A 27,844-nucleotide genomic window follows, 5' to 3' on the forward strand; every position below is an offset into this window, starting at 1 on the left:
GGAACAGGCCCCCGACGCCACTCGGGCCCCCCATACAGGGCTCCTTCTCTTGGGGAACAGTCCTACTTTTGATCCTGGTGTTCTGTGCTCTGGCAGAACATCTGTGGAAACATGAGCAGCTTCCTCGCAAGTGCAAGGTCCTGAGTTTGATCCCTGGTACCAAAAGAAAAAAAAAAAGAATATCAAAACAGGAGTGGCTTTCAGGGGTGTGCTCAGCTACTTCCTGAGCACCCCTTGAAGTAGATGTGTAGACCTCAAGGTCCAAAGCAGCAACCAAAATTTGCCTTTCTGTACAGCCCGGATCGGCCCTGAACTGACTTCCACAAGTGAGGTTGATATAAGCAGGCCACCGGCTCTCAAGCCCACAAACCATTGCTCTACCATTACCACCCACCAGCGGATCCTCTCCCGGTGCTGACACAAGAAGCCTGAATGACAGAGCTTTTAAATTTCCTTATTTAAAATCTGTATTTAAAAGAGCAAAAAGATAACTACTAGCTGAAAGTTTTTAGCGAGAGCTTTGTTTCTACTACTCTAATCCTGCAAAACCTGTTAACATTCATTCAGAAGGCTGGGAGCTTTCCAGAAAGTTTGATGGGGGGGGGTTGTCCCTCTACCACTGAGCCACACCCCCGATACCCTTAGCTCCACTTTACTTTCTGACTAATAAAATGGCCTGTCTGGGCTTCATTTTAAATATATGCTCCCCACATGCCCATCTCCCAAGATACGAATGGGAAAGACTGTTTCCAAATGACTGTGAATTAGGAAACCTGGACTCTGGTCTCAGACTGTGTACACTTTCCCTGTTCCTCTCCAACCCTCCCACCCAGACCTCTGGGTCTATTTCCTTATCTCTAATAGGAGCAGCAGGCTGGAGACTACTAAGGCCCTGAGGGCTGTGGAATTATACACCATTACAAGTCTTTCTCCTTCTCAACAGATTCTTTACGGGCTCAAACCCTTCACAGAAATCTGAATAACAATTTTTGCCCAGGAGTTGCAGAACACAGTGGTCCCATCTCCCTCTGTTGCTCAAAGGAATGTTGCCTTTTCCCATTGGAAGGCTTCGAACACAGGCAACAGACATCTAGAGCTCTTGCTTTAGCGATGGGAGCCCTGGGTCTCTGATAAACACAAAGAAAATGTCGGTCATTTCCAATGCCTTGTACCAAAGACCTTGGCTTTTATTCTAGAAATAAAAGCATCTATTCTGGGCTGGGGATTTAGCGAGTGGCACCGCACCTGCCTCACAAGCTCAAGGTCCTGGGTTCGATCCCTGGTGCCAAAAAACAAAAAGCATCTATTCTGAGGACTGATCAGTTTTTGGCACATCGGGAGGTTTGATACTTCCTAACACCAACTTCAAGTTCACTTTTCTTCAGTAATTAGCAAGAACATCTGAGTCCATGAAATATTTTACTTCTGTGACTCATGTGACAGCAACTGATGCAGGACTGACAGGGCCCAGACAAAAACAGCATTCTGTTCTTAAATATCAACTCCCTAGTTTGCTCTTTTATTTTACTTGTTTATGGTCTGGAGTTTTTTATATGAGCATGTGTCATTTTTAGGCAAAGAAGAAATTTATTTGATAAATATGTTGAAAAAAAAAATACGTTGAGCTGCGCTTCGTTGCATTTGTCTGTAGTCCTAGCACTCTGGGAGGCTGAGGCAGGAGGATCTTGAATTCGACCCCAGCCTGGGCAACTTAGCAACTGAGTGAGAACTTGTTTTAAAATAAAAAGTAAAAAAGAGCTAAGGACATAGCTCAGTGTGAAGGCCCTGGGTTCACTCCCCCAGTACCACAAAATAAAACAAAGTGAAGAAAACAAAACACAGAATGACACTAAAAACCACGTTGACTATGAACAAGGGCTAGAAAATAAGTTAGAAAATGAAATAATTTAGAATACTTCTCTGTAAGAGAAGCAGAAGGACAACCATGGCTTTTTATTCTTCTATAAAATGTCTTTCTCATGTTTTTTGGGTTTTTTTAGTACTGGGAATTGAACTCGGGACCCTGCACTTACGAGGCAAGTGGCGGAACCACTGAGCTAAATCCTGGCCCTTTCATGGTATTTTTTGAAATAAAGTAAAAAGGGACAGCACTTGATTTCCTCCCTGCGCAACCGAGCTGTAAAGATGAAATGATTTCACACATGCATGGTGACAGAAACATCTGGCACAGCGTAAGCATTCAATAAGCACCAATGATTGCCATAGTGATAATTATTAATTTCATGGTATTAATTTTCCTCATAGTCTGGCTTTCCTTTTTTCTTGTGGACTGAAATGTAAGATTTAGGCCTCTGGATTCTCCAGGGTCTCTGGGCGGGGACCCCTGGGGCCTCGAAGTGCTGACAGAGCGCTGACACCAGCGCTGAAAGGAGGGTTCGCATCTGAGGACGAGGACGAGAGGGATTGGCCTGGGAGTGGAGGGGGCGGCAGGGCCACATGGGCATCCTGGGGACCCCTGGGCCCTAGGAGGAGGCAGCCTGGCCAGCATCGGCCACCTCCTCTCCCACCTCTTCCTCATGAAGACCCGGGGAGGCTTCCGGGTGCCCGAGAAGGGCCTCTGCACGTGGCCAGGGCGCCCTATCCCAGGGTTGCCATCCCCAGAGTGGGCCTGGGGGTTCTGGGAGCCTGGGGAGGCTTGGGAGGAGGGCTGAGTGCTCCCCACAGGGCCCCCGCGGCCAGCAAGAGCTGCTTCAGCTGTTCCCAAGGGGCCAGGAAAAGCTTTCAGTGAGCAAGTTCTGTTTAAAAACCTTTTTATTTATGGAAAATTTAAAACGCACACAAAAGTACACAATAATGCAGCGAACCCCCGCACTCCCATCTCATATCACTTCTTTTTACTTTTCTCAAATTTAAAAATAGGTATGTTAAATAAAGCATTTGGTAGAAGTCTTCTGCAAAATCAAATTATAGGTTTTCAGGGCTCTTGGGCAAGAAATATCCCTTCCCTTTTCTTTCCTCCTACCCTAAGGAGGTTTAGATCTTTTTCCTTCCTTCCTTCCTTCCTTCCTTCCTTCCTTCTCTCTCTCCCTCTCTCTCTTTCTTTCTCTTTCTTCCCATCTCCTTCCAGCTATCCCTTTCTTCTTCCTTTCTTCTTTGAGACAAGATCTCACCGTGTTGCTCAGAGTGGTCCTGAACTCTAATCCTCCTGCTTCAGCCTCCTGAATATCTGGGACTACAAGCATGAGCCATTGCACTTGGCTATCCCATTCTTTTATAATTTGTCTTCTTTGCTATCATTCATATGTGGAGTTCTCCTACAGTATGTAAGAGGTGGACGTTTTGATTTTCAAACTGGATTAATTATGGCCCACCCACCTCACTCTGCAGTCCTCTATAATGCTATGAAGACTGTATAACAGAAAAAAGGATAAGAGTGTGAAACAGTAGGCAGAGTATGAAATTGGATAAGCACAGACACTGGAGAAGCACAGAAACAAAAACTAGAGGGATCTAGGTGTGACAGTTCACACCTGTCAACCAGTTGGGAGGCTGAGGGAGGGGAATCACAAGCTCCAGGCCAACATGGGCAACTTTCCCAGAGCCTGCCTCAGAATAAAAAGGCCTAGGGGTGAGTGTGGTTCCGTGATACAGTGCTTGCCTGCCATGCACAAGGCTGGGGTTTAATCTGCAGTAGTGCCAAAAAAAAAAAAAAGGAAGAAAAAGAAAAAACCACTAGAGAGAAATCAACACAAAAGCAGTTTTTGCATCAAGCACTGTATTTGTAGTTGATTTATATTTCACCTTTAAAAACTTCCTTTAACACTGTTATAATATGATTTCCACTATAAACAGCAGTCACAAGGAGCTAAAATATACTGAAGGCGAATTTGTCGCCCCTCCCCGTGCCCAGAGCAGAGAGATGCAAAGCCGCCCTTCTGCGAAGCACTCAGAGCCCTGGGGAGGGCGGGAGCTGCGGCGTCCCCGCCCCCAGCCCTGCAGCCCCGAAGCTCTGCCCTCGGGGCAGGAGACTCTGCCAACCCACGCTTCCGGACCCGAGGCCGAGGGCTGAGCGTCAGAGACTCACGGCTGATTCCCGTGGGTGTGGACTGCTCCCCGGAGTGCGGCCACTCACTGACCCGGGGCACAGTGGCGCCGCCTCCCGGAAGGAGCTGGAAACGCCGCTACCTTGGACGCTCGGGGTTCCCGATTCTTTTAATCCAACAACCCCATGAGAAACCATCACAGTTAGCAGTGAGGACAGATGAGAAAATAGTAGCTTAAGGGGCTAAATTATGTGCCTTAGGTAACACAAATAATAAAAGGCATAGTTACATCTTGAACTTAGATATTCTCTCTAGCTCCAAAGTCTTTTGTTATTTTTCTAAAGTTTCATTTCCTTGGAAAAAGTTTTTTATTTTATGAAAAAATAAGACAAAATTTCATAATCAAATAATAAGAGAATAACATTAATTATTACACTGTATATCATTCTATAGCCAAAGTTTACTTTTATTTTTATTTATTTATTTACTTTTTGGTACCGGGATTGAACTCAGGACCTTGCACTTTCAAGGCAGGCACAGTGCCACTGAGCTAAATCCCTGGCCTTATTTTTCTAATTATTTCTTTTAATTTTTTTTACTTTATGAAAAAAATAAAACAAAATTTCATAATTAAATAATTATAAGAGGGCCGGGGATTTAGCTCAGTGGTTTCGCCGCCTGCTGCGCAAGTGCAAGGACCCGAGTTCGATCCCCGGTACGAAGAAGAAGGAGGAGGAGGAGGAGGGGGAGAGGGAGGAGGAGGAGGGGGAGGGGGAGGGGGAGGGGGGAGGGGCAGGGGGAGGGGGAGGGGGAAGAGGAAGAAGAGGAGGAAGAGGAGCAAGAGGAGGAAGAAGAAGAGTTATTACACTGTGTATCATTATCATCAAAGTAGTTATGCAAGCCAGGGATGGTGGCAAGCAACCTATAATCCTAGGACTTGGGAGGCTGAGGCAGGAGGATCACTGCAAGTTCGAGGCCAGCCTTCGTTACATAGTGAGACCCTGTCTCAACAAAACCCCAAACAACAACAACAACAACAACAAACCAAAGTAGTTACTCAAGAGTACAAAACATAAACCAAGAAGAAGCAAACAGATATTAACACAAAACTTTCTTTTTCCAAAATCCTTTGAAAATAAATATTTCTAAGCTGGGTATGATAGCTCAGGCCCGTAATACCAGCATTCCTGGAGGTTGAGGCAGGAGAATTGAAAATTAGAGGCCAGCCTGAGCTGCATAGTAAGCTGGAAACCAGGCTGAAACACAGTGAGACACTCTAAAAAAAAAAAAAGAAAGAAAGAAAGAAAGAAAGAAAGAAAGAAAGAAAGAAAGAAAGAAAGAAAGAAAGAAAGAAAGAAAGAAAGAAAGAAAGAAAGAAAGAAAGAAAGAATGGAAGGAAACCTATTAGGAGAGCCTATCATTGAAAACATATCAAAATATATTTCTAAAAACTGTTTCCATTAATTAATATACTATTCAATCATTAATTTCCTGTGGAAGTCTTTGTAGCCATTCATTCTACACTTAAATATTTCAGAAAAATTGGCTTTTTCTAAGATTTTTTCCAAGTGGAGTAGTTTTGCTCATTTTGGCTTACTTATATATATCATACTGAATTGAAAGTGGATTGTGTATGAGATACTATGTTATACTGTATTATATTACAGTTTACTATAAAACACTGGGCTAATAAACCTCAGGGTTTTTTTTTGGGGGGATGCTGGGAATTGGACCTAGGGTCTTCACACTAAGTCACCTCCCCACTCGTTATTTTTATTTTGGAACAGATTCTTGCTAAGTTGCTGTATTGCCCAGGCTGGGCTCGAACTTAGAATCCTGCCTCAGCCTCCCAGAGTAGTGGGATGACACATATGTGGCACCACACCCAGCTTATATTTGAATTTTGGAAAATGATCCATCTTGACTCAAGCCATTACTAATTGTCTGTAGAGAAGTTCAAGTTTGTTTGCATTTCCACAAGGTACATATCTTACGTTGAAGATACAAAGCTCACCAACATGTGGGCCAAGCCTATGGTTACGGGAAGCCATGGAAGAGCAGCTGCTTTCTACCTTCCTGCTTCCTGTCCTGGGACTTCTCATCCTTGGACTTGGGGGAATCCAGAGCCCCGGGGTTCAGGCATAGCTTTCTCTCCAACTGAAACATGACACAGACTTCCAGTCACTGTAGTCCGCTGACCCACGTTTTGTTAACAGACACACACACACACTCACACACACGAAGGCCTATGTGTAAAATCAGACATTTTTACAAATGATACGCCACACTGCCAGTTGTGAGCTGTCTACAGGCAGAAGGAAAAACAGAAAAGTGAAAATAGGAGGAAAAAATGGAAGCAAAGCTTGTGCACATAGGAGGGAAAAGGGCTTGAGGAGAGAATGGGACAAAATAAAATAAAATGCATTTTAAAAATAAAGTAAAATCGAGTTAACCTCAAATCCCTTTATTGAGCAAAAATACTCAGTGAATAAAAAGATCTTATACTATCAGGCACGTTCTTCATCGTTCGTACCTCAATCTTTGGGTTTTTTTTTGGTACTGGGGATCGAACGTGTGTCCTTGTGCTTAGCAAGTGGCGGAAACACTGAGCTAAATCCCCGGCCCTCATACCTCAATCTTGATTCAATAAAGTTGTCATTTAAAATATTGTGTTCTAGGCTGGGGATTTAGCTCAGTGGTTCTGGCGCCTGCCTCGAAAGTGCAAGGTCCCGAGTTCGATCCCCGGTACCAAAAATAAAATAAATAAAATATTGTGTTCTTTAACCTAAGTACAGTAATGATTTTGAATTAATTAAAAAGCTTTTAAAAATAATCTGCACCACATTAACAACAAAAAGCTTAAAAACTTTATGATCATCTCCATTGCTACTTTAAAATAAGTCAGGCCTGGCACGGTGACACACACTTCTAATCCCAGCACTAAGGGAGGCTGAGGCAGGAGGATCACAAGGTTGAGCCCAGCCTGGGCAGCTTATGACTTAGTGAGACCCTGTCTCAGAATTTTCAAATTTAAAAAGGGACCGGGATGCAGTTCAGTGTGGAGGCCCTGGGTTCCATATCTGGTACCACCAAAAAACAAAAATCTAGAAAACCAGGAATAGAGTGGGAACTTCCCTAATTTGATGAAAGGTGTCTTCCAAGCCTACCCAGTGTCACACCAAAGGGAGAATTACTCTAAGTATTCCCTCAGAGTCAGTACCAGGGGAAGAATGCCTGCTCTTGGCACTCATTCAGGACGGCAGTGAAGAGCTCTGACAAGTCGGCCGTGAAGGTTCAAGCCTATCACCCCAGGCACGCGGGAGGCTGGGGGGGGGGGGGAGTGGCAAGTTTGAGACCCGCTGGGCAGCACAGCAAGACCTTGTCTCAAAAGCGGGAGGTCCCGAGTTCGATCCCCGGTACCAAAAACAAGAGAGGTCTCAGCCGTTACCGTGAACCAGTGAGGAGTGAGGCCCAGCACACATCCCGGACTGGGTACTGGACAGGTTGTTAACCTGGAAATGCCCACAGACTCGGTCCCCCCAAATCCCCTAGAAAAGCCAGAAGGAAAGAAAGGGGCAGCCTAGGAAGACAAAACTGTTGGACGACAAGGGTCCCACTCCAGCCATGCGCCCAGCGCCCCCTGCCAGCCAGCGATGGGAAACCTGGATGTGCGCACCGTGTGCAGACCCTGCTGCTGCCCGGTGTCCATGGAGGGCTGGGGACACCCCAGCAGCCCCGCAGTAAGGTGTCCCCAGTGGGGAACGTGGGCTTTCCCCCACCTGGCAGCCAAGAGGTGGTGGCTCTCTTCTCCCAGAGGTGTGGAGTCCAAGCAGGTCTGCCAAACACCGACGGTTTACATAAGACCCAGAGGCTTGTGATGCAGAAACGACCCAACAGACATCAACACCATCAGGATTATCTCACTGGGATTTTAAAGCACTTATCATAAAATGCTTCAGCGAACAATATGAACATGCTGGAAACAAGGGAACAACAAAACAAAGCACAACTCTCTGCAGAGAGGTAGAGTGTACAGAGAAGAAGTGTAAATTTTAGAACTGAAAACAGTACAACAACCAAACAAAATAACCACCCCCAAAAACCTCTCTGTAGATGGGGTCAATTATAGAATGGAGAGGATAAAAAAATCAGTGAATTTGAAGACAGAATGATATAAAGCATCCACAATGAACCACAGAGAAATCAGGCTGAGGCTGGGGAGTCTCCAGGTCCTATGGGACTATAATAAAAACCTGACATTTGTGTTAGCGGAGTCCCGAGAGAGAAGTAAAATGGGTCTGAAGAAAGTATTTGAAGAAATAACTGCCAAAAGTGTCCCAAATTTGGCAAAAGACACAAATCTTCAGATTCAAGCAGCTAAATGAATTGTAATTTGATAAACCTAAAGAAATCCAGGCCAAGATACATCACATCAAATTTCTGCATCAAAAGACATTACCAAGAATGTACAAAGACAATGTACAGAACAGAGGAAATGTTTACAGATCATATTCTGACAAGTTTATTATTCAGAATATACAAAGAACAACTCAACAACAAAAGATAGACGGCAGCTGGCTGCAGTCGTGCACACTTGTAATCCCAGCTACTTGGAGAGCTGCGGTATGGGGACTGCAAATGTGAGCCCAGCCTGGGTAACTTAGAGACCTTGTCTCAGAATAAGAAGGGCTGGTATGTATGTCAATGGTAGACTGCTTGCCCAGCGTGTACAATGCCCTGGGTGGTTCAATCTTCAGTACTGCACAAAAAACCCCCAACCCAGCCCAACTCACATAAAACAAAACATGGTCTAAAAGTGGGCAAATGAGAAGCCCCAGTAGCCTAATGGATAAAGCACTGGCCTCCTAAAACCGAGCAAAGGACTTAAAAGACATTTCTCCAAAGAAGATGTATGTATGGACAACAAGCACATAAAAAGATATTTAACATCATTACTCAGGAGGGAAATGGAAATCAAAACCACGGTGAAATACCACTTCACACCTACTAGAATGGCTAATTTTTGAAAAAGGAAAACAAATGTTGGTGAGGATATTGGGTAGGTGGAACCCTCATACACTGGGATGAGAATGTAAAATAGTCCTGCCACTGTGGAAGACAATTTAACAGTTCCTCAAAAAGCTAAACATAGAAGTATCATGTGATTTGGCCATTCCACTTCTAGGTATATATCCAAAAGTATTAAAATCCGATACTCACATACTTTCACATGAGAGTTAATAGCAGCACAATTCACAATATCCAAAAGACAGAAGCAACTTAAATGTCTATTAACCAATGGAGGTATCCCTGTAATACAATGACTTTAACTCTTTTGGGAAGATATCTAGAAGGAAGATAGCTGGATCAAATGGAATTTCTACTTTTAATCTTTTGAGGAATCTCCACACTGATTTCCATAGTGGTTGTACTAATTTACCTTCCCACCAACAATGAAAGAGTTCCTTTTCCCCCACATCCTCACTGGCATTCGTTATTTGGTTTTTTGATGATGGCCATTCTTTCTGGGGTAAGATGGTATCTCAGTGTAGTTTTAATTTGTATTTCTCTAATAGATAAATAGGAAGAAGGGAGAAGCCCAAATTATCTATTTTGTTGTTTCAAAAATATTTTAAGAGAAATGCTAATTTGTTTCGTAATACTACATTGTATAATACTGCATTTCCTTTGTGCATTGAAAAATGAAGTAGTCTTTTTATTTATTTGTTTATACTTTGCAAAAGAGAATCTTTTTTTGTTTATGATTTGTACTCTAATAACATTTTGGCCATTCTTTTAAGATCATGATACACAGTATATTAACCATTGTTATTCTCTAATTATTTTGCTACAAAAATTTGGTTTTTTCACATTAGTAAGAAGAGTGTTTGTATATTTTCTTTATCAGTATCTACTTATATTACACCAAAGTTAAAAAATCAAACAAGAGAGGCCAGGGATTTAGCTCAATGGTTCCACCACCTGCCTCGCAAGCACAAGGTCCCGAGTTAGATCCCCAATACCAAAAAAAAAATCAAACAAATCATGTTTAAAAAAAAAAGAAAATGTTTTGGAACTGAGAGAGACTTGGTGCTTTCACAGCATTATGAATGCACTGTCGTTGACCTGTTTTTATGTTGCATAAATTTTGTCACAAAAATTTTGATTGTTATTGTTACTTTGCTTATATAAGTGGGTATCTTTATATTTTTATTCTAAGGAAATACAAACTGAAATTTTGGAGGAAGGTGTAAAAAATCATGATGTCTGAAATTTATCTCAAATACTTCAGAAGAAAAGATAGGACAAAGTATCAAGCAAATGAGGGGAAATTTTAACAATTGGTGAATCTGAGTAAAGATCACACAAGAATTCTTCCCTAGAAACTTTCCAAGGGTTTGAAATTATTTTGAAATAAAAACTACCAATAAGGCCAGGGATTTAGCTCAGTGATTCTGCCACCTGCCTCACAAGCACAAAGACCTGAGTTTGATCCCCGGTACCAAAAAAAAAAAAAAAAAAAAACTACCAAAAACATTTTTTAAGGCACCAAGAAAGGAGTGAAAAGACTACTGGAAGACAAGCACTAGACATGTCACTAACAAAGGCTTGGTCTCCACAAGGTATAAAGACTTCAATAAATTAAAAAGAAAAAGACAAGCAATGTACTAAAAAAATGGGCAAGAGACATGAACAGGCATTGCACAGGGAAAAATATACAAATAACCAATAAATGTGTGAAAAGATGTCAAATCTTACTAGTAACAGTAGAAATACAAATTATACTCATGAAATACCATTTTACACTCATCATATTGACAAAAATTAAGTCTGGAAATTAGACTAAACTTTGGAGATTTATAACAATGTAGTTCGTTTTTTGGGGGGTTTTTTTGTGGTACCGGGGACTGAACCTGGGTCCTTGCACTTATGAGGCAGGCAGTGGAACCACTGAGCTAAATCCCCAGCCCTAACACTGCATTCTTTTTTTTTTTTCTTTCTGGTACCAGGTATTAAACTCCAGTCCTTGCACTTGCAAGGCAGGCGAGGGAACAACATAGTTCTTAATATATTGTTGGTAGGAACATAAATAACAGGATCACTTTGTAGAGTATTTTAGCTTGATCTCTTAATTTGAACATGTGCATATCCTTCAATTCAGCAGTTCTGTGCTTAGGTACATTCATGCAACTAAGAAATTCTTGCATATGCACACCCCAGATTATGTACCACAAAGTTTCTAAGAACATTAAATAATGGTGATAGAAAAATGTAGAGGGTTAAGGATGACTGTTATGTTCAAGTGACAGAGCTCTTGCCTGCCATGTTTCAGACCCTACGTTCAATCCCCAGCACCGGAAAACAAAAACCAAAAAAAACTTGGAACTAATTCAAATATCTAACAAATACAGAATGAATAAGTGTATTTTGACAATAATCCTATTTAGCAGTGAAAATGAAGTAGAGCTATAAATATTGGATGAAGCCCACACACAATGCCATACAATAAAAGGAAGCCACAGAGAAAACTTAGACTATGATACCACTAAAATAAAATATAACCAAAATAAATAAATATAAACAAATAAAATAAAATCCAAAATGGTAAAAAAAAAAAAAAAAAACTAAACTAAACTAAATGGATACTGTAAAGAAGAGGGAAAGAATAAGAAAATTCAGGATAATGGTTACTTTGGGGGAAAAAGAAGGAAGGTGAGGGCCAGGGATTTAGCTCAGTGGTTTCACCTCCTGCTGTGCAAGCACAAGGACTCAAGTTCCATCCCCGGTACCAAAAAAAAAAAAAAAAGGAAGGAAGGTGAATGTGATCTAGGAAGGACAATTTGAGGTCTTTGACAGATTTAGCAACTATTTATGTTTTAATCTCTGGAGTTGCAATTCACCTTCTCATTATAGCATTGTTTGTTCTTTTTCAAATGCATAAGATATTTTATAATAAAATACCAAAAAGACATCCAGATCCAAAATTGTTTTTCACTCCACTTGGGCAAACTCCAGCTATCCATCTACATATATGTCAGCCTACTTCCAACTGTTCTGATTTCTGCACCATGGTTTTAATGTGCGAAGGGTCACCAGAAAGTGTGCCTTGTGGACTTCCATTGCAAAGGAACCGTCAGAAAGGCAGTCTGTAGTATCTTCTGTGAACAGATGGCCCAAGTCTTTCTGCAATACCAGGAAAAGAACACTGGGGGGAGCTATCTTATCACTCTGGTTGTTTTTCCTCTGGTTGGTCACTGTGGGTTGGACGTGGCTGGCTTGCTTGGGATTTAAGTGAAGAGGAATGGTCTTGGACTATACATAAAATAGATAATATAGTTAATGTATATAAGTAACAAAATTTCCCTTATTTCAAAAATAATTTTTATTATAACCCAGGTATGGCCAATCACGGGCTGCAGGCAATGCTGAGCATGTTACATCCTCTCCCTGCCTGTTCCTCCGTCTGTAAGATGAGCCACATAACCTCCTCCTCCAACCTTTCCTATAGGAAATTCCGAAATCAACAATAAGTCATGCCTGGACTCACGAATTATGGTGGATGAAACTCTGTGCTCAGGGAGTGCTGAGACATCCCAAGGGTTTAAGATAATTCTTGGACTTTGGAAGGCTAAGGTAGGAGGATCAAACTTCAAGTCTCACCTGGGCAACTTAATGAGATGCTGGTTCAAACTTTAAAAACTCACAGGGGCTGGGACTATAGCTCAGTGGCAGAGCACCTGTGGGTTTGACCCCAACACCAAAGACAAAAAACAAAAAACAACCAAACAAACAAATGAAGCTCTTGGTTTTTCCTATACAGGTTCACAGGAAGTAAGGACAAATCTAGTCTCATAAGCAAATGATAACTTGGCTAAAGTCAGTACGGGTGTATTCTTAGAAGAAAGGAACAAGAAAGGTGGGTTTTCTAAACAAATTCATATTTTTTTTCTACAGAAGAAGAACGCTACTACTCATAACTCAATTTTATGAAATAAGTAATAGTTTACCTTTCTTAGCATCTTGAAATTATTACAACCAGACTTTGGTTTCAGCATGTCTTCCTGCTTCTCTTGAATTTCAAAGACTGGGTTCTGTTATGCAGAAAGAGATCAAAACATAATCAGTGAGATTAAGACACCCTGATCATTAAGCACATCCAAACCTTCTCTCCTGGGAGGTCAGTATTTTTAAGGAAGAATGTTACATTCTGTTCCTTGTAAGGATGGCATTTAGCTCCCATTAGCACATGTCAAAGGTACGAAGAAAGAGCTTATTAAGTAGTTATAGAATATGTAATTTACTCTTCACTTTGACCCAACTAGGATATACAACTCCTATTGGGAATAAGAATGTTTTCAATTAATTAAGAAACTATTATAAAGATGTTTAACATCAGGTCTTCTAAAACCTTTGTAAGCTACTCCATCTAGACACTTAATTGAAGTCCTTTAATACACATTCTCCTATCACATTGGGCTTTCAGATGGTGCATTTGAGTAGGCCCCGCACATGCTAATTGCAGCCCTGCAAGGTGTCTTACAAGCAACAATAGGAATTGAGACACAGAGAGTAACAATCCCACTAAAGTGTTGGCACCAAGGCATTGAAACAACCTAGAATTGGAAGCCAAAAGGAGCTTCTCCACCCCTGGGTGTCCACGTGCCCTGCACACTAAGGAAACAGGGCAGAGGGGACAGGAACCCAGGTGTGCCCAAAAGCCATGAGGTTGGGGGGTGGAATGGCAGGGCTGTGGAGGGTTTCAGTGCCTGGTGGTTGGAGGCTTGGAGCAGGTGGTACAGGTGGCACAGGAGCCTCAGTGTGTGCTACAGCTAAGGGAGGGGACAGGAGGCGAGGACCACGTGGAGTATTATGTTCAGGGGTCACAGAGACAGCAATGGGGATTCTGCAGAGAAGGAGGTGACTGGGAGACTGGTTACACAAAGAAAATTAGAGAATTGGGCAAAAATATGAATGCACTGAGAATAAAGGAATCATGGTCAGAAATGATTTGCAAAGGGGAATGGTTAGAAAGAACACTGAAATGTTGGATTGTAATTGGAGATCAATATGAACTCATGAGTTTTAATGTTATATGTACACACATGCATACATAAAATAGTCACAGACATATGCCTGTATTTGTACATGCCGGAAAATACATTTATTTTCTAGTTCTACCCACTGAAAGGACCTAGAAGCAATGACACCCAGTAGGAATGGAGCTCCCTGAAGGCCTAGACCTTGGTTTCTAAGCATCATCCTTCAGTAAAAGTGCTCCTAAGGCAGGCTCTGAAACACTTTGTGCTAGAATTTCAAGATAGGCTCAAAGAATGATTAGGATTTGTCAAAGGACACAGTATCCATCTTGAAGAGGCTCCCACTGAGCAGATCTGGGATAATTTGAGCATTAAAATAATATCAGTGGACACAACCCACTGAGAAAATGAACAGATTAGTTCAAATCAATGTGATAGAGTGAGGGAGGGAATGAATAAATGGGGAGAAGGGAAAGACCTGCTCTGCAGTAGAAGACCAACTAGTGGGGGTAGGACTGCGAGGAAACCTCAGTAGGCCATTGTACTGGACGTCAGTTCAGCCAAAGTTGCCTGTGGATGCTAAAGGGAATGGGTGAGGTCTAATTTTTTGTTGTTTGTTTTCATTTGTGCAGTGCTGGGGATGGAATCCAGGGCCTCAAGCATTCTAGGCAAGTGCTCTATCACTGAGCCACAACCCCAGCTCTGCTTTACACAAACTTTTTAACTCAACTTTAACTCAGTCTTCACAGCAAGCTCTGATGCTGAGACCATTATTATCCTTATTTTTTTACAAATGAAAAAGCTTTCTGGTATAGATGATGACACACCCTCCTCTCAAGCTGGGATCCCAACTATGCAGGAGGCTAATGAGGAGGATCATGAGTTTGAGACTGGCAACACAGTGAGACTCATCTCATTATAAGAAAATAAAAAAAGGCCAGAAACATAGCTCAGTGTGAAAACCCTGAGTTCATCCTCCAGTTTAAAAAAAAAAAAGCTCCTATACAAGCTATGATGGTCCTCATTAATTTTGGGGTTTTTGTTTTGTTTTAATTTGCTTGTTTTTTTGTGGTACCGGGGATCGAACTGAGGACCTTGTGCTTGTGAGGCAGGTGCAGTGCTACTGAGCTAAATCCCCAGCTCTGGTTTTGGCTTTTTGAGACAGGATCTCACTATGCGTCCTCGAACTCACAGTGATTCTCCTGCCTCAACCTCCCAAGTGCTAGGATTACAGACATGTGTCAACATGCCTGCCTTGATCATCATTAATTTTTAAAATATATCCTTTAACAACATCTAGGTAGTAATGTTCCTTTCCCGCATCTCCAAGAAGAGCTGTTGGTTGGCCACCCTTCTGGGTGGGGATGTGATGTTTTACTCATTAACTTTTTGGATTGCAGTGGTAGGGGAAAAGCACATTTTGTAACTTGTTGTCAAAAACCCAGGTTGCTAAAGTATATTCTCTAGTAATTCTTTCAAAAAGGGTACATGAGAAATAAACTTCTTGAATTCACCAATATTAAAAAATGTCTTTGATTTTCCCTCAAAAATCAAACAGCAGTTTGGCTGGACACTGGATTTGAGGCTAGAAGCCCTTCTCCTGCAGGGCTTTTAGGATATTGTCCCACTGACTCCTGGCATCCAGTGTGCTCAGCAATAAGTCTGCGGTAGCAGGATTCTTGTTTGCTGTAGGTGATTTCTCTTCTCTCTCAGGAAGCCTTCAGGGTTTTCTCTTTCTCACTGGGACTCCAGGACATCACCAAGATGTGTCTAGAAGTGGGTCTCCTCTCACAGACCATGCTGGGGATGCGATGAGCACCGACAACCTCAAGACTTGAGTGCATCCTTAGTTCTGAAAAGTTTTCTTCAGTTATTGTCCTTATAGCCCCTGCTCTGTCCTCTTTTGTATCTTTTTCTGGAACTCCTGTCAAATGAACATTGGAGGTTCAGTGTCTATGGTCTTCGGCTTGTAGGGTTTTTTTGGTACTGGGGATCGAACTCAGGACCTTGCACTTTCGAGGCAGGTGCGGTACCACTGAGCTAAATCCCCGGCCCAGCTCATAGTTTTTTATTCATTAGGTGCTTAGACATTTTCACTGTATCCTTATATACTTCTTCCATTTGGTCATCTAGATTACTCATTCTCTCCTTGAGTATACCTATGCTGCGCTGCAGATCTTCTGCTGAATGTTTACTTTCCAAGACATCTGGATAGTATTTCCTTATATTCTCAATCTCCTTTTGTATCTCTCTGGAAATGCTGATCACTCTTCTTCTGAAGTTTTCTTCTGTTTCCTGGATTCACTCTGCTTCTTTACATGTCATCTCTTCTATTTGCAGGGTTTTGTGTCTCTCTTTCTCTGTTTTCCCTAAAAACTGCGATTCCTGATGTAGTACTCAGATTTGTGCATGAACGCTTTTCATGCTCATCAGAACTTCTCTCTAGTGATTTTTTTTTTTTTGTACCGGGAATTGAACTCAGGATCTTGCACTTGAGGCAGATGCAGTGCCACTGAGCTAAATCCCTGGCTCTCTCTAGTGATTTTGAGAGAGAGGTCAAATGCAAAGTCAGACAGGATATCTCAATTCCTTGACCTCCAGAAGCAGGTGTTTCCTCTTCCTCAGTGTTGTGTACCTCCTGGGGTTTCAACTTTTCCTTCTCCCCAACCAAATAACCACAGGCAAGTTCCTCATGCAACACTGAGACCTCCTCTCTCTCTGTGCTTGGGTTTCTTTCTCCTTCCTGCTGCTGCTCTTCCTCTTCCTCTTCTTCCATTCCTGCGTTTTCTTCTTCCTCCTGCTCCTCCTCCATCTCAGAGTTTCCTTCTCCCTCCTCTTCTATCTCTGAGTTTTCTTCTCCCTCTGTCTTCTCTTCCTCCTCCACTCCAGAGTTTTCTTCTTTCTCCTCCTCTAGCCTCAAGGCCTTCTGCTCCTCCATCTTGCATCTTTCTTTGCCTTTCCATCCTGAAGGCATTGAGCTCCTCCTGTGGCCTACCAACCTTCACCTCTTTAATGAACAGGAAGTTCAAACCATTGCCTGCTGGGTCTCCAGCTTCATACTCTGAGGCTTTTATGGGTTTATCCACTTTTCTTTGCATCCCATATTGTCTTTTTCCTCATTGTGAGTTTGGATTCTGTGGAAGAACATCTTTCAGCAAATCTTTCATAAAAGCCTTTTGGCTGGTAAATTTTCTGAGGCTCTGCAGGTCTAAAAATGTCTTTATTTCAACATCACATTTAAATTCTAAATCAACCTTGCATAGAAATTTAGGGTCAAAACTATTTTCTCCCAAAATGTTGAAGATCTGACCCCATTGCTCACTGACTTCCAGTGTTGCTGATGAGAAGTCTGCAGTAAGGGTCAGGAAGGCCTCTTCATCTGTCAGTGGTTTTTCTTCTTAATTCTTCAATTTCTCAAGGTTTTTTCTCTCTCCTATTTGTTTTGCTGGCTCTCACTCTCCATTCTCTCTGACTTCTCTTTCTGGAACTTCTACCTGGACATCATGATTTCTCCATCTGTTGTCATTACTACACTAGGCACCTCCCCCCAGTCTTTTTTACTTTGTAATTTTGAAGTAATTTCGTATCTTGGCCCCCATTGTGATTTTTAACTTTGTCTACTTTTCTACTCAGCTCATCTAGTTTTCTTTTAAAGGTCAAGTTTTCAATATCCTCACTTAATTTTGAGTCTTTTTCTATTTTCTTCACCAACTCTATTTTTGGTGAAGCTAAGTCTTTTACTTTCCACCACTCTTTCCTGCTACTGGAGTTCTTCGAATTTTTCACTTCAAGTATTGTGAGTTTTGTTTCTAAAATTTCCTGTATGTTATTTCTAATGGTCTCCTTTATGTTGTCCAACATAAGGTCCTGCCTTTCTTTCAAGAACTCAGACTTGCTCCTATCACTTGCTCATAAGTCTTTGTACTCTGAATCCAGTACTGGGGCCACTGCCTTCTTAGTCTCCACAGACACCTTTCTTTCCCTCCAGGGGACTATTTCCTGTTCCTTTGTCCATATTGCCAACTTGGATCAGACACTGGAATTGTAGCTGTGTTGTCAAAGCTGAATTGTTATCTCCTTTTGAAGAGTAAATTTGTTCTTGCACACTGAGTAGACTCCAGAATTCAAAATTTTGAAAATGTCACCTGGGGCCGGGGATTTAGCTCAGTGGTTCCACTGCCTGTCCCAAAAGCGCAAGAACCCGAGTTCAATCCCTGGTACAAAAAAAAAAGAAAAGAAATTGTCATCTGCTCTGAATGGGCTGGAGGAAGCTGACCCTGGTAGCAGGACACATCCACCCTGCAGTTGGCTCAACACCTACCTGTCCACCATACCCAGTACCAGGACTGCTCTGCACAAGGCCCCCAGGTTAAATGAAGGAATGAGGGCCCAGGAAACCATTATTATTCTTATTTATGGGTAAGAGCTAAGATACGGCAAGGTGGAGGGTCTTGGTCAAATGAGTAGCAGAGCTGGGATTTGAGCCCAGGTAGGCTGGCTCTAGACTCTATTTCTGTTACACATACCCTTTGTATCCAGAGCTCGTTTTTAACTTTCTTCAGGACAGAATCCATACCACCTTCTGCAACTAGCTTCTTCCTCAAGAAGGTCTAGCACAGGCTGAGGGTGGTGCTCAATGGAAGAATGCTTGCCTAGCATGTGTGAGGCTCCAGTTCAATCCCCACCATGGAGCAGGAGAAGGAGGGGGGGGTGAGGAGAAGGGGAGGAAAAGGAGAAAGAGAAGAAGAAAAATGTCCTGTACTCAAAAAATAATTGTTGGCCCAGGGATTTAGGTCAGTGGTGTGGCCGCCTGCCTTGCAAGTGCGAGGTCCCAAGTTCGATCCCCAGTACCAAAAAATAATAATAATAATTGTTACCCACAGTCAGAGCCAGAGGTAGAAGCTCTGCTATGACCATTCTCTATGGTCTTTGATTTGCTATGAAGGAAGCACTGGCTTTCAAGAGAATGCCATAAGGTCTAAGAGACAACACACATGGCACAGAAAAATTCAGTGGTGAGGTTGTCAATATTCATATAGAGGACAAAGGTTCCTTCTGTGCAGCCAACAGGGAGAGTACCCCCCAACAAAGCCTTGCACTGAATTAAAGGCAGAGGAGTCAACAGTATGAGTTTTTTGCTTACATTCTACAACCTAGAGCAAAAGATTTTGGCAAGAAGGTAGGGGGAGGCTGTTTGAAAAAGCAGATTCCTGGGCCCAGATATACAGAAAGCACTTTGACGAACTCTAGCTCAGGGGGTAGGATAGGTAGCAGGTCAAAAGAGAGCATTCAGGGTAGGGGGAGAGAAGGAACTGAGATTCTAGTAGCAAAGACCATGCTGTGCCTGGGAGCGATAAGGAAACACCCAGATGGGGCCGGGGGGGCTCAGGAGCAACCACCCTCCCTCTGGGAGCAGGATATGGCAGCCCTTCCTTCCAAGTGTGTGTACAAACACTTCAACCCTTGGAGCTGCCCCAAACCCAGAGTCCCTGTGAGTCCCTGCTTGCCTAGGATGGTCCGAGTTTGCTCCTCTTGTTCCAGCATCCCTCTGGCTTGTGTCCCTTTCCTTCTCAAAAGCATCCTGGTCAGGATGATACAACACAGGGTCAGATTACTCAAACCCCAGTTCCATTCTCTCTTTGGTAGAAAGGGACTTAGAGCCTCGGTCACACAAGTTGACTTAGCTCCTGTTCCATCATTGCAAACTTAGGCTATGGCCAGTATTTTTCTGATGAAAAATATTCCCAATTAAAAAAAGAAAATGACCTGACTTTTTTTCCACTTTCTGCTTATTTATTTTTGCAGAATGGAGCCCAGGGTCTTCAGTATGTTAGGCAAGCACTCTTATCAAGGTGTGCCCCGTCCTGACATGGCTTTCTGAGTGGGCTAAATGACCAAGTCAGTAGACTGTGTATGTGATTTGCTGAAACATGCTCCTACAGTCCAGAAATTGACATGATCCAACTCTCAAAGTCACTTGCATTCCACTAGAAATCTACAAAAATGAGGGGGAAACAGGGTGTTTTGAAAAAATGCAAATACTACCTAGAAAGGCACTTAGAAGACTGTTAGGTACAGACCGTTGCTCTTGAGTAATTAAAGTCTATAGTGTAAGACAAGTGTCTCAATAAACACACTTTCTACTGCTTTTTACATGGAAATTTAAATGCTTATTTACATTTACTTTCAGATTTAAACTTGAACAGATGTCTTGGGGCCCTTGTAAGAAACAGAATGGCTTAAATAAATCCTTCATATCAAAAGATTTTATGCCATAACAAACTTTCTATTTAATTCTATTGCCAATTCAAAATATTGATGTGGTTTTATTTCAGGTTTATGTAAAGCAATGACTGAAGGGTGCTGGTCCCACTTGATACATTTTGATACACTCAAGTTGATTTTTATACTCTCAACCTCTTTGCAAGAGCTAGACAAAAGGGTTTTCTGCAGAACCAAGGCTTACTGAATGGGTAGGACTCTTTTAATGACCCATTTGGAAGACTTTCAAATCCTTTTAGAAAATTTGGTATGCTAACAGAATTACTTCATCAAATCTGAATTATGTTTAAATGGGAAGCTAATGTGACAGCATATTGCAGCCATGTTTACCTGGGTTTCTTTGCATTTATTTAAACGGTGCAGGTAGTTTAAATACTAGAACACATTTGCAAACTAAGCTATTTGTCACCAGAGCTGTTTGGTAGATTAGGTGGGTGGGTAAGCTTGGGGCCTATGACAGTTAGTGAATAGGTTAAAATGCCACTTTTAAAGGGATTCACATGGGCGGCCTTTGAGACATTCCTTAAGAAAACCATGGGATTTTAACAGGGGGGAAATAGGTAAAGCATAGGAAGTGTGAGGAGGATTCCAGGCATGTAGAACAGTTGGGGTGAAGGTGCATGGGAGGAAAATGTAAGAGGGACACAAGGATCAGCAGCTGGGTGACGAGGGGACAGAGGTTGTAACAGAAACAGTCCAGCTCTGGATGGAGTTCTGTGCAGAGAGCTGGAGCTATGCTTGTAGTTGGGTCCTGCTTAACTGCACGAGGAAGCTCACACATACACCTGACTCTCCAAGCGGGCACAGAGTGAGGAAGGGACAGGCCTCTCAGCCAGCCCGGCCTCACCCCGAAGCACGGTGCCCTCACATTCGGCCTCCTGCTTCAGTACGGTGGTGGGGTGGAAGCCAGGGATTGACATCTGGGAAGGAGAAGGGGTGAGACTCACATCCATCCCACAGAGCCTGGCTCAACGCTATCTGCAAGTGTGAATCTGAAGCCAGCGGGGAGAAAAGGGAGGGGAAAGGCAGGGGAAGCAGGGTGGCAGCTCTTCTGCAGGAACAGGACCTCTGAGTCTGGGTTCTCTGCTAGAAACTGAACATTGCTTCACAAAACAGAAGCCTATGCTCAAATGATTTTGTTGTTTGTTTTTCATTTTTGTTTTAGGTACTGTGGATTGAAGACAGGTGTGCTCTGCCATTGAGCTACCTCTTCAGCCCTTTTCATTTTGAGACAGGGTTCTGCTAAGTTGTCCAGCGTGATCCTCCTGCCTCAGGCTCCTGAGTGGCTGGGGTTGCAGGCATGCACCACCACACCAGCTCAAATGATTTTCTTGAAACTAGGATTTTACCACTCTAGCAGAATGTGATGTTATTTGCCTTTCTTAATATATATGAAAAATGCTATTTCCTATTTTTAATATGTACATTAGAATTATACATACTTTTTTGGAATCCTTGCTTTTTTCTATTGAGAGTCTGAGATCTCCTTTCAAAGGGATAATAAGCTCTGGATCATGGGAAACAAAAGGAAAATAGGCCATGTGACCATAGGAGGCAGCGAAGGAAACAAACACCAAGCACTGGGGCGATGTCCATAATCACAGGGCACTTTTGCGAAGGGAAGAAAATCAACGGTGCCCTTCTGAGGGAAAAGACCTTTTCACCTGAGCATGGGGAGACATGCTTACCTTCCCCTGGGGACACGGCTGCCTGCCATCCCTGTATGCCTCCAGGAGAAATGCAGAGCTGGCTGCTCATCTGGTGGCTTTTTGCAGCTGCTCGTTGTCCCTGCAAATCCACTGTAGGCCCCGCATAGTCCTGAATGGCAGGACAAGGCAGGGGGATTTTCTCCAGCTGTATCCAAAAGACACCCAGGAAGGGAAGGAAAGGCCAGACCTATGCTCAGACTACCAAGGGGTGGTTTGGAGGGGGGCAGCAGGAGAAGTCAGCATGTTTGTTGTTGCAATGCTGAGGATCAAACCCAGGGCCTCCTATAGGCCAGGACAAGCACTCTACCACTGAACTACATCCCCAGCCCTACTGTGGGAGGCATTCTGATCACCTTGGAGGATTCATGAGCTATTGTACCTTCAGCATGGCTTTTAACAGTGAGGTTTTATTTTTTATTTTATTTTTATTTTGGGGGGTCAAACTTAGGACTTCGGGCTTGTGAGGCAGGCGGCGGGACCACTGAACTAAATCGCCAGCCCAACAAGGAGGTTTTAAATGAGCCTTCCATGTGAAAAATATCTGGGAGGTGGGCATGGTGTTGCATGCTTGTAATCCCAGCACTCTGGGAGACTGAGGCAGGAGAGCTGCAGGCTGAAGCCCAGTCTGGATGACTTAGTAAGATCCTGTCTCAAAACAAAGAACAAAATAAAACAAAGGACTGGGAATGTGAAGGCCCTGGGTTCAATCCCCAATATCACTACCAAAAAGAATGGAGACTTGAAGAGATTAGATAACAAAAGCAATGTCTACCCACTGTCCAAACAGGGAGTAAAAGTAAGAAAAATCAGACTCACTGGTTGTTTGGATGACCTAAGGCTCAGCCACAGGTCTAGAGTTCCCTGTCCTCACCCTCCCAGCACTTCCCTACCCCAGAGTTAGATGTTTTTGTGAAATGCACAAGGCTGGATTTCCACCCCCCGCCTCCATCAGTTGCATTTCAGCCCTCCATTCAAATGGTACCAGGAGCTTTGACTCTTCCAGTGAGCACAGTTCAGGGCTCAGGCCTCACCTGGACAGCCAGGCTTTCTACTCGGAGCAATCACCAGCCACTGACAGCAAGGATGCAGGAAAGGGCTTCTCCACCGCTCACCTGGTGGCCCGCAGTAGGGGACCAGCAGGTGGACTCATTTTGACACAGTGGCAAAGCTCACAAACTAAGAGACCAGTTTTCTCCCAGCCCTGCCACGAATGCACCTCTGGGGAGTCTGGGGCTGAGACAGTCACAGCTTAGCTCTGCACCTTTCACCTGCACCCTGGGTGGCTGTGAACAGTTCCCACAGCAGGTCTAGTCCCTTGTGCTGCTTTCCAAGGAAGGTCAGGTCAGGGACAGGACACAAGACATGCTGAATATCCAGGAGGGACGCAGGACTGCCACTTGCCTTGTGGCACCTTTGCACTAACTGTCCTACTCAGGGGCCAGTGCATCTGTCCTGAACCTTGCTGTCCTTTTCAAATGAGTCCAGCTGTGCCCAACCCCTGGGAAAAGCTCTGTATATCTTCAGTACCAGAATTACAGGAGAGAGTTTCCAAAGGAAATTACAGGAGAGTTTCCACTTATATTCTTTGTTGAACTGCTAATATGAACCATGTGAAACAGTCTTTTTCACAGATCAAATGTGGTCCAAAATGTAAAGTGTTCATCCTCACAATCGACATCATGAGAAAAGGGTAGAGTATGTAGTGGAAAAGGCACAATTTTGAGAGCCAGTACTGGGTTCAAATCTCAGTTCTGTCACTTCCATTCCACAAACATAACATATACTGAATTCTTGCTTTGTGCCTGGTACTGTTCTAGTTGCAAGCAGAGAACGGTGGTGAAGACAGATGGTCTTACCCTGCAGGGCTCTCTTCATTGTGTGCTTATCTTCTGAGCTACATGATAGGCCCATCACTTCGGCTCTTGGAGCTCCAGCTAAGGGTTTTGAGGGTTAAATGAGATCATGTCCATCAGGCCTGGAATGCATGAGTGGCCTTCACTAAATGTTACTTCACTATGGCTCTCAGAGGACTCCTGGTAACTACCTGTGCAGTGACAAAGCGCTGGCATGTACTGTGGGAACCTCCAAGGCCATCCTCTGGAGCCTGAAGCCAGAACCCACTGCAGGAGAATGTGCTCCTGGGGCCAGCACCACTGCAAGCAAAGCCCAGGGGTCCCAGAGACCACTGCCCCCCACCCACTCACTCTGTGACCCAAAAGGGACCAGCAGCCGTCAGCTCCCATGTAAATCACGAGGGCATCTGGCGTAGGAGGGGTTCAGGAGGTACAGGCTGGTTCATGTTTCTTAATAGACATGAAATCATTTAATCCAAAGAAAATAATGATCAAATGTATTGATTGAGACAAAGAGGAGGTGGAGATCTCAAAGGAAGCCTGGAATTTATCTGTAGGAACTTCTGGTTTTAAGGAATCAACATGTATCTGGCCCTAATTTGTTAAAGGATACACAAATTGACCAGTCCTTCCCCAAGCTGAGACTCCAGTGTGAATTCAGACGTGGAATTTCAGATTCCTTTTGTAGCCCAGGAACGTATTTTCCCTGCTCTGTGTGCAAACAGGTCACATGGCTGTTTCACGGGTCAGCATGCACACTATTTAAAGCTTCATAAATCATGCGGGACAGGGTATGAATAAGTGCTAAGTTGCTACCTAGCCACACAGCTTAGAGCAGTACCTTCACTGTCATCCTTGTCCTTAGATCCGTCCGGCTTTCTGGGTCCATTCAGCATAGGCGGTGCACAGGGTGGTGGAACCGACAATTGCACTAAATTTTGTTCATACACTTTTCTGGTGGAAGCTGAGGAAGAATGTGGAGAACAAATTGTCCTATTTCTATACGTGATCTTATGGGATTCAAGATATTTCATAACTCAGACTTTTTTTTTTTTTATAGTACTGGAGACTGAACCCAGGACCTTTGCACTGAGCTACATCCCTAGCCCTTTTTATTATTTTGAGACAGGGTCTTACTAAATAACTAAGGCATCTAGGCTGGGCTCAAACTTGCAATCCTCCAGCCTCAGCCTCCCAGGGAGCTGGGATTAAAGGTGGGTGCCACCATGCCTGGCTCCCTTTGACTTTTTAAATGTAGCAGACCCTACAGCCACTGAACTCACTTCTCTTCCACAAATACATAGTTGGATTAGCCAGAGTCAGGCATTGAATATATCTTAGAACAAGATGGCCATGATTGCATATCCTACCATATGAATGGGGAATATAGACAATAAATAGATGAGTAAATAGTTAATACAGAGCACACACTAAAAACAAAGCAAGGTAATATAGATAAAGAGCATCAGGTTTTTCACTGTTGAAAAAAAGAAAAAAAACAATCCCTCCTCTGTGGTACCACACTTATTAAACTGTAAGGCTCTTCCCTCTGTATGTATGATTTTCTGTTTTCCTGGTCATTTTGGGAGGCGGTGCTGGATTTTGAATGTAGGGCCCCACACATACTAGGTACTAGGCACTGAGCTACATCCCTAGCCTCCTTATCATAATTTTTACACTTTTTATTGTATATGTTCCTCCTCCTAAAGGTTGTTTTAAATCTTTGCAGGCAGATTGTAAATGATCCCCTATATCTTATATATTAGTCCCCTATGTCTGTGTATACATATGCAGTATCGGGCCAGGTGAAAACCCAGGCTCCTTAAATTGCTTCTGCAATTCCCCATCACTCAGACACTGCACATCCACCATGGTGACCTCTTTTCTGACAGTGGAATCCTGGAAACGGTAGAACACTGAACTCATTAAGACAGCCTTATGAATAAGTGCTAAAGCTTTACTCACCCACAAAAGGGTTTGCAAAGCCATCTTCCCACTCTTGGAGGTATGTGGTCACGAAGCACACATGACCACTTCCGCCGCTTTCTGCCATCAGCCCCTGCTAACACACAAAGCTTTCAATGGGTGTCTTTTTACCCAATGTTCTTACTTCTCCACTCAGCTAATGTGAGAAAAATCTTCTGGACAAAATGAACAAATATTTCCATTACTGCTCAGGAACTCTGCATAAGACTTGAGCTCTGGGAAGGTAAGAAGTTAATTAAATATGAAAGAGCTGAGAGAGATTTTTTTTAGTGAGTTAAATAAAAGTTATTTATCCCTGCCCTCCTTTTGATGACAGTACAGAGAGTACAGAGCATTTGGTTAATGCAAACAGTAGTAGTTTTCACACTTGCAATTTAACTCTGAGCATAACGAGATGGTAGTTTTTAATTAACCACCAGCAGACTTTGTAATTGCTGAATTGGCATTTGAAAAAAGTCAACTATTCATTCTCTGGCACACAAATTGATTTATATAGATTTATGCAAGTCTTGATCTGGCTTCCAAACCTCTGCAGCCTCAAGCTTAATCAGTTTTATCCCATTGATCTCTTGATCTCCCTAAAACCAAGCCCTCCACCCATTTAACAAAATCGTGAGAAAGACAGACCCATCTGTTAAGGCTTTTAGCAGAGATTTTTAATTTAGGGGTTTACTTATTGTACCTCATTTCTATCGTGTTTCAAGGCTTTCTAATATTGCAGTCAAAATGACCACAAGATAATTACTCAGCATAGGAGGATCTAGACCAATTTTAAGTAATGATTTTGCTTTTATTGGTGATCAATCAATGTCCAATTAGGAAGAACATTGTATACAAGCTAGAAAAAGCCATGAATTGTCTTTTATGATAGTGTTCAGGAGCACCTGGTTGAACAGCTTTCAGCTTTAAAGCTCTACTTATTTTTCTTGCATATAGTAGGCACTTAGTAAATGGTAGTTTCCTCCTCTCTGTGTATTTGGGAAGCTGAAGTAACACTTCTAGTCCACTAAGGAACAACCTAACGCTAGGAAGAAATGGGACACCGCACCTCAGCATGTCAGAATTTTTTCTTTACTGGAAGCTAGCTTAGGCAGATCCTGTGACATCTGTTCCTGAAAACAGCTGTCTGTTGTTTCCCCAGCTTCCCAAAAATAACTTCCAAAGAGTCCTCATCAATTTCAAGTGACACCAGACAATTGCCTAGAGGGAACACGCACATAGAAGAAAAATATTCAAATGAAATCCAACTGGATGATTAATCCACTTACCCCTTCACATGGTTATCTAAAGTCTATGCAGTTGGACCGGTTACTGAAGCTGGATGAATTTCACCCATGGGTCTCCACTAGCAACCAGCCCCTCTCTGCTTGTTAGATATTATGGTAATCATAATACTGGCAGTGTGACATCAGTAACCCCCATAGCAACAGATTGATGTGAAAATCTGATGATTAATTTAAACTAAGTTCGAACAGAAGGAAGCACTGGTCGACTTCACAGGCAGACTGCCGTGAGAAAATGTCAAGAGAGGCAGAGACGTTATCATTAGGCACAGGAAGTAGGAACTGCTACGACGCCAAGTGGTAATGGTGCCAAGAAATGAGAAGGAGAAAAGAGAAGTCAAACACACTCCAGAGTCTAGGCCACCATCAAGAGATCCACAGTACTAGGTGGGTAATTTGGCCATGGACTCTAGGGAAAATTGAAACGTGGAAGAAAACTGTATTAATTTGTTAAGGATTGCTCCCTTAAGAAAATAAGAATCAAGATGAAGTGCAGGTAATGAATCATGCACTAGAGAAGTTGGATGATTTGAGCCTTTTCAAAGTACTTTATATCTCTTTTCATTCACCGGACGCTCCTATAAGGCAGCTGAGACAGATGCTGTCATCTCATTCCAATAGGTTTCCTCTTGTCGTTGCTGCTTTATTTAGTTAAAGGAAAGATACAGCAGACTACTAGCCTGAGCATAT

General features: G+C 42.9%; 1 protein-coding gene across 1 annotated transcript; it reads right to left on the reverse strand.

The window, feature by feature from the left end:
* On the reverse strand, window positions 1-27,844 carry Lemd1 (LEM domain containing 1). The gene is made up of 7 exons (XM_087193988.1): window positions 27,140-27,844; window positions 25,851-25,944; window positions 24,727-24,849; window positions 21,766-21,830; window positions 13,013-13,096; window positions 6,019-6,161; window positions 1-153 (listed from the first exon to the last, which is right to left on the reverse strand). The coding sequence occupies exons 2-6, from the start codon at window positions 25,936-25,938 to the stop codon at window positions 6,042-6,044; spliced, it is 480 nt and encodes a 159-aa protein (XP_087050114.1). The 5' UTR covers window positions 25,939-25,944; window positions 27,140-27,844; the 3' UTR covers window positions 1-153; window positions 6,019-6,041.

The sequence above is a fragment of the Heterocephalus glaber genome, unplaced genomic scaffold (genome assembly GCF_053883595.1).
Source record: "Heterocephalus glaber isolate CG9 unplaced genomic scaffold, H.glaber_assembly_v1.0 deba00001600, whole genome shotgun sequence".
In the NCBI taxonomy this organism is placed as follows: Eukaryota; Metazoa; Chordata; class Mammalia; order Rodentia; family Bathyergidae; genus Heterocephalus; species Heterocephalus glaber.